Source organism: Echinops telfairi, unplaced genomic scaffold, assembly GCF_000313985.2.
Source record: "Echinops telfairi isolate 266 unplaced genomic scaffold, ASM31398v2 ScPeMD7_28;HRSCAF=97, whole genome shotgun sequence".
In the NCBI taxonomy this organism is placed as follows: Eukaryota; Metazoa; Chordata; class Mammalia; order Afrosoricida; family Tenrecidae; genus Echinops; species Echinops telfairi.
This window is the reverse complement of record NW_022103925.1, coordinates 1612807-1618234: the sequence shown is the minus strand read 5'-3', so window position 1 is coordinate 1618234 and position 5428 is coordinate 1612807. Positions and strand designations below refer to the sequence as shown.

The following is a 5428-nucleotide window of genomic DNA, read 5'->3' as shown; positions in this document are numbered from 1 at the left end:
CCCTCTCCTCCCATGGGCTCCTGGTAGATTTGAACTGCAAGCCCGGCAGGTCACAGCGCAGCTCATGGAAACCACTGTGCCGCGGCCCCCCTCCGCTGGAAGGTGGCTTTACTGAGCAAAGGGTGGGCTGAGGGTCACTGTTTGCGTGACAGTGCCCTCCCCTACCCCCCGCCCCCACAGGCTGGACCTGGTGCCCATTAACCGGTCAGTGGGGCTCAAGGCCAAGCCCACCAAGCCAGTCACGGAAGTGCTGCGGCCCGTGGTGGCCAAGTACGGCCTGGACCTGCGAGAGCTCACCGTGCGGCTGGTGAGGGTCCCCTGCACTCCCCAGTGGGCACCCGTGCCCGCTGGATGTGCCATGTGCCTCACCCTGAGCAGTGCCCACCGCTCCTGGCACAGAGCACAGTCATGTGCGCCCAGTGTCCTCTGCAGCCTCACTCCTCCAGCCCCTACCTCACCCCCACCCCCTGGTGGCGGCTTTGTCTCATGGGCCTGGACACCCTAAGCTGCGTCTCTGGCTGATGCTGCCGGGGGCGGGGTCTCTGGTTAGAGTTTGTGGTGGAGGGTGGTCTCCGGGCCATGGTTCGGGTGAAGGGTCTCAAGTTGCTGTTGAAAATGTGGTCCTGGGAAACTCAAAGAGGGAAAGGTGTTCCGTCCGCCACCATAGCATGCAGTGGGCACCCGCGGGCGCTGAGACAGCTGTGGGTGTCTGACCACCGGTGCGTAGTCTCTCTCTTGGCACAGTCGTGGCAGTGGTTTGCACTGGCCAGCGGCTCCAGACCACCGCCACTCTGTGCACACCCATAGGAGTGACCGTCTCTCAGAGACCCCGGGGTGGCCCGCCCGCCCTGCCCTGCGGGTCCATGTGAGTTGGTGTGATGCCGTGAGTTGGTTTTTAATCCCTCACCTACACCTCTCGGACTTGGAGTCCACGCAGGGCCACCCACTCTCAATGGGCGAGCTTAAGGAGCAGAGCCTGTTGGGCGAGTGGAGGTGGGGTGCTCTGGGGGACGCTGTGCTCGGACGGCGGCCTGGCCCCCCTCACAGGAGCGGGCAGCCATGCGGGTGCACTCGGCCGGGCACGTTCACACAGGTGCTTCCACCCTCCCTCGTGATCCTTTTTTGGAACTAATTCAAGTCATTTAGGATTCTGATTTTTCTCTGGAACTGGCCCCCAAACAGTTCACAGGTGACACCCCCTCACCCCCCACTTGGGAACAGAATGCCACCAGCTCCGGTGGCTCCTACGCTTTGGCCGCTGCCGCCGCCACAGTGGGTGTCCATCCGTCTTGTCGAGGGCCCGCCTCTCCGAGTTACCGAGCATGAGTTCCCTCTCCAGGGACTAGCCTGTCCGGAGGGCGCTGGCGGCCAGTGTGCGTGAGGTTGGGGCTCACCGTCTGGCCTCTGGGCCCTGCTCCGGCCTTGTTACGGCTATTGGAGCTTGAATCTGCTCTGAAACCATCTGCCGGCTGCCATGGTATCTGCTTGGTGACACGGGGGTGTGGGCTTTCCTGCCTTAGATTGAGTGTTGGGGGGTCCTGCTAGGTGCGTCTTGTCTCGCTGGGACCCCGCCTAGGTGGTGCAGACGGTCTGTGTGCCTGGAGGGCCTGGGGCCTGAGCCCCCTAGAGCCCTTGGAGGTCAGCCTCCCTTGAGCCCGGGGGTGGGGGTGGGGTACAGCTCTGGCCCAGACAGGTGGCCCGCTGCCACCGCCGCCGCCGCCGCCGCCACCACAAGTCAGTGGGCTTCTCCGCAGCTGGTCCCTGTCACCCAGGTCACGAGCTGGGCTGGGAGTCACACAAGACCACCACTGCCCTCGTTAGCTCACTCACCCTGTGTGTCCAGCTCTTGCAAACCGCGTTCTTCTCCCTCTGGGTCTCAAACTGGACACCGGGCTGCTGGCGCAGGCCACGGCTCATGGCCCTGCCCCCGCTGGGTCCCCAGCCCCCTGGGAGGGTGTGGAGCATGGGCCACCCCTGCGGGGTGTGTGACTGCATTGGCCACGGGCCAGATTCTGGAGCACTCGGGCAGGGCTCTAACAGCCTCTCCAACCTCAGAGTGGGGAGAAGACACTCCTGGACCTAGGGGCGCCCATCTCCAGCCTGGACGGGCAGCGGGTCATCCTGGAGGAGAAGGACCCCTCCAGGGTGAGAGGTGAGTGGGCCTTCCTCCCAGGGAACGCAGCGCCACCCCCACTCCCATCCCCCGACCTCCAGTGCACGTGGTAAAGGGCCCACACTGGGGCGCAGAGCGGCAGAGACAGGACTGTGGGGGGCAGCGGGGGCCAGTGACCGCCCACAAGGAGGGCTGGCCTTCAGCCCAGTGTTAATCCCGCGGGTGTCTATGGGGGACCCCTCAGACTCCATGAGGCTGTCTTTTCATGCGGTGGTCCTGCAGAGCCACCCACTCAAGTGCTCTGAGGAGCTGGTGTGCCCACATGTGAGAGTGCCGTCACCACACGCGGCACGCATGTGTGTTCACCACACGTGTGAGGGCGGGCTGTTCACCACACTGATGGGGGGCTTCCCCGTGTGCGGGAGGAGGCTGTGATGGTGTCCTGGGGACCGTGGCCTGGCCTGTGCGGGAGCCCCTCGTGAGCCATGAACCTGGCACCTCCCCACGCACGCCATCACCTCAGTCAGACAGCTGTGAGGGGCGGGGCCTGGGATCCTGGTCCTTCACAGCCGCCTGCCCGTGACAGGACAGGCACGTAGACAAACACACGCAGGGCGACACCCCCTGCAGGGCAGACACGCAGGACGGTACCACGTGCTGAGGTGGGGCTTCTGTGAGTGCCCACTGCTGAGGACAGGCAGAGGGTTGACCTGGAGGGCCATGGAGCGCATCCCCTAAGAGAGCTTTCTGGAAAGCCCCCCAAATCCTGTCAGGAACCCCTGTGGCCCGGCCCACCCTCACCCCTCTCTACCCCCTTACATGGCGAGGGTGTGGATGGTGTTCAGGGCCCCTTTGGGTGAGCGGACGGGCAGGTGTGAGCACCACACTGAGCCACAGGTCAGGCTGCGGGAGAGGGTGCTGCTCTGGCCTCCCTGGTGCCAAGGGGGGGGTGGACACCTGGCTGCGGACACCTGTGAGCTTGTGGGGCATGGGCACCGCCTGCCCACTCCTCAGAGAGCCTTCCGCTCCTACATGACCTGAAGGCCATTCGCAGCCCATCTGCCCTCGGCTGCCAGACACCTGCCCCCCTGCCGGAGGTGGGCAGAGGCCTCCTGCACAGGCAGCCAGCGCAGCCCTGCGGCCATGGTTACCGTGGCCGTGGGCCAGAGATGCTCAGAGAGGTGACAGTTGCGTCTCATGGTGGCCAAGGGTCGGGGGCCCTCTGAGGGGACATTGAGGTGACACTGGTGTCCTGTCCACACGCACAGATAAGCTGAAAGGTGCATCGGGCAAACTCAGCCTTGCAGTCAACTCTGGCGCCCGGAACCATGCGGCTACGGTAATGCCCCTCCCCGCGGCCCTGGGCCTCCTACGCGGCGCGTCCCCCACCCGCTCCACGGTCCACTCACGTGCAGGCTGCCATCTCGCCTTGCGTCCGTCCCTCCTCCTCCTTCCCGACCTTCGCCAGTGGGTCCCCGGCTGCCCGCCCCTGCTGCCCGCCCCCCATCAACAGCATGCCGGCGCGGGCGTGGAACTGTGCTTTCCTTCCGACGCAGGGAGAGAGGACGCTAGGCAAGTCTAACTCTATTAAGATCCGAGGCGAGACCGGACACAATGCTAGGGAACCCCGGCTTTCAAAGAGAGAAGAATCTATTGCAAAGATTGGGAAAAAAAAATATCAGAAAATTAATTTGGACGAAGCAGAGGGTACGTGGACTTCGTCACACTTGTCCGTTGGTTGTCCAGTCGCCGTGACATCAGTGTCCCAGTGTAGACGGTGTGCTGCCGGCCCTGCACCTGTGCTTGGGCTGTGGGTGCCACTCCCCAAGCCCTCTCCCCGACACCCACACCCACTGTTAGCCCCCTGCTGCCACCCTGTCTTGGGAGGCTTCTGTCGGCCACTCAGCTCCCTCTTTTTGGGTTGGCCCACTCAGGTCAGGGCCCAGAGGGCGGAGCCAGGCATTGTCCAGGCGACAGGCTTCTCCGGGACAAGTGGGCCACCCTGGTGAGCCAGTGCTAGTTCCCCCGCTGGGCCTGCTGGCCACTGAGTATTCACTGGAGGCCTGAGGATGGCCACATGGTCACCGGGGCCCACGTGTCCCTCAGCCCCCGTGAGCAGATGGGGGTGGTGGTCCTGCTTTCAGACTTGTTTCTGACCCGACATTCGCAGTGAAGGGCGGAGTCGAAGCCTGCGGCGGTGGCTGCACCTTGGGTCTCAGCTGGGGCAGCTGGGCAGCAGGCCAGGCCAGGCCGCAGGGAGGCCGGAGTCCCCAGAGCAGGGCACCCACACCCTTCCCCTCGGGGCCCAAGCACCCGTGAAAAGGCCAGCTCGGTTAGAGAAAGAAGAAGGTGGCACAGATGCTGCGGGCGGGTGGGTGGGCTCCCAGACACCTGGGGTCTTGCCACCAGGACGGAGGGCTGTGTGGACGGAGAGGGAGGGGGAGGCGGAGGCAGGGCCAGTGCTCAGTCAGGCACTGTCCCCTTGGTTGAGAGGTGGGGGCCTCGAGTGGCAGGGGCCCGGGGTGGGGTGTAGCCCAGACACACACGCTCAGGGGGACCCCTGCACACCCTGTGTCTTCATGGCCTCGGGTGTCAGGTTCCCTCCTGAGAGACCCAGCTGCCACCCGTCCCCCAGGGCAAAGGCATGTGCAGGGCCTGGGCTGGGTGCCGGGTGCCTGTGTACCCGCTCACCGGGCACCGGCTCTCCTCACACAGAGTTTTTTGAGCTCATTTCTAAAGCCCAGAGCAACCGGGCTGAGGACCAGCGCGGGCTGCTGAGGAAGGAGGACCTGGTGCTGCCCGACTTCCTGCGCCTGCCCCCCGGACCCCCCGGACCCCCGGGCAGCCTCAGCAAGAGACTGGGGAAGAGCCACAGCCAAGACAGCACCGTGCCACCCGGCACCCACTGGGACGCCCAGAACCACATACGCAGCCCTGCCACCAGCCCCAGCTCAGCCGGCAGCCAGCCCCGCTCCCCCACCACCACGCCCCCTGGGCCCCTGCCCAGCCCCCCCGGCGCCCCCATCCAGGAAGGGGCGGCCGGGGTGTGGAGGCGACAGTCCCATGATGGAGAGGGAGTGTCAGCGCCGCTGCAGGAGGACCCGGGGGCCGACCTGACGCTGGTCGGGGAGGGGGACATCCGCAGTCCCAACTGCACCCTGCTGCCACTGCCTGGTGCCCACCCCGAGTGCCCGGGCCCGCTGCCGGACTCGCAGGATGCACCAGGGCCTCAGAGACCAGGTACCTCCTGAGTGTGACGGCCACTTGCCGCCCAGCACGTGCCGTCTGCCTGGTCAGTGCCCAGTGAGCAGGCAG

At 65.5% G+C, this 5428-nt stretch overlaps 1 protein-coding gene across 1 annotated transcript in view; it reads left to right on the top strand.

The window, feature by feature from the left end:
- RGS12 (regulator of G protein signaling 12) overlaps nt 1-5428 on the top strand; it is a 14313-nt gene that overhangs the window by 4540 nt on the left and 4345 nt on the right. Inside the window, exons 9-13 of the mRNA XM_045289532.1 lie at nt 181-307; nt 2056-2152; nt 3382-3452; nt 3670-3820; nt 4829-5353. Of these exons, the coding sequence (XP_045145467.1) occupies nt 181-307; nt 2056-2152; nt 3382-3452; nt 3670-3820; nt 4829-5353 (971 nt within the window). The remainder of the gene's footprint in view (nt 1-180; nt 308-2055; nt 2153-3381; nt 3453-3669; nt 3821-4828; nt 5354-5428) is intronic.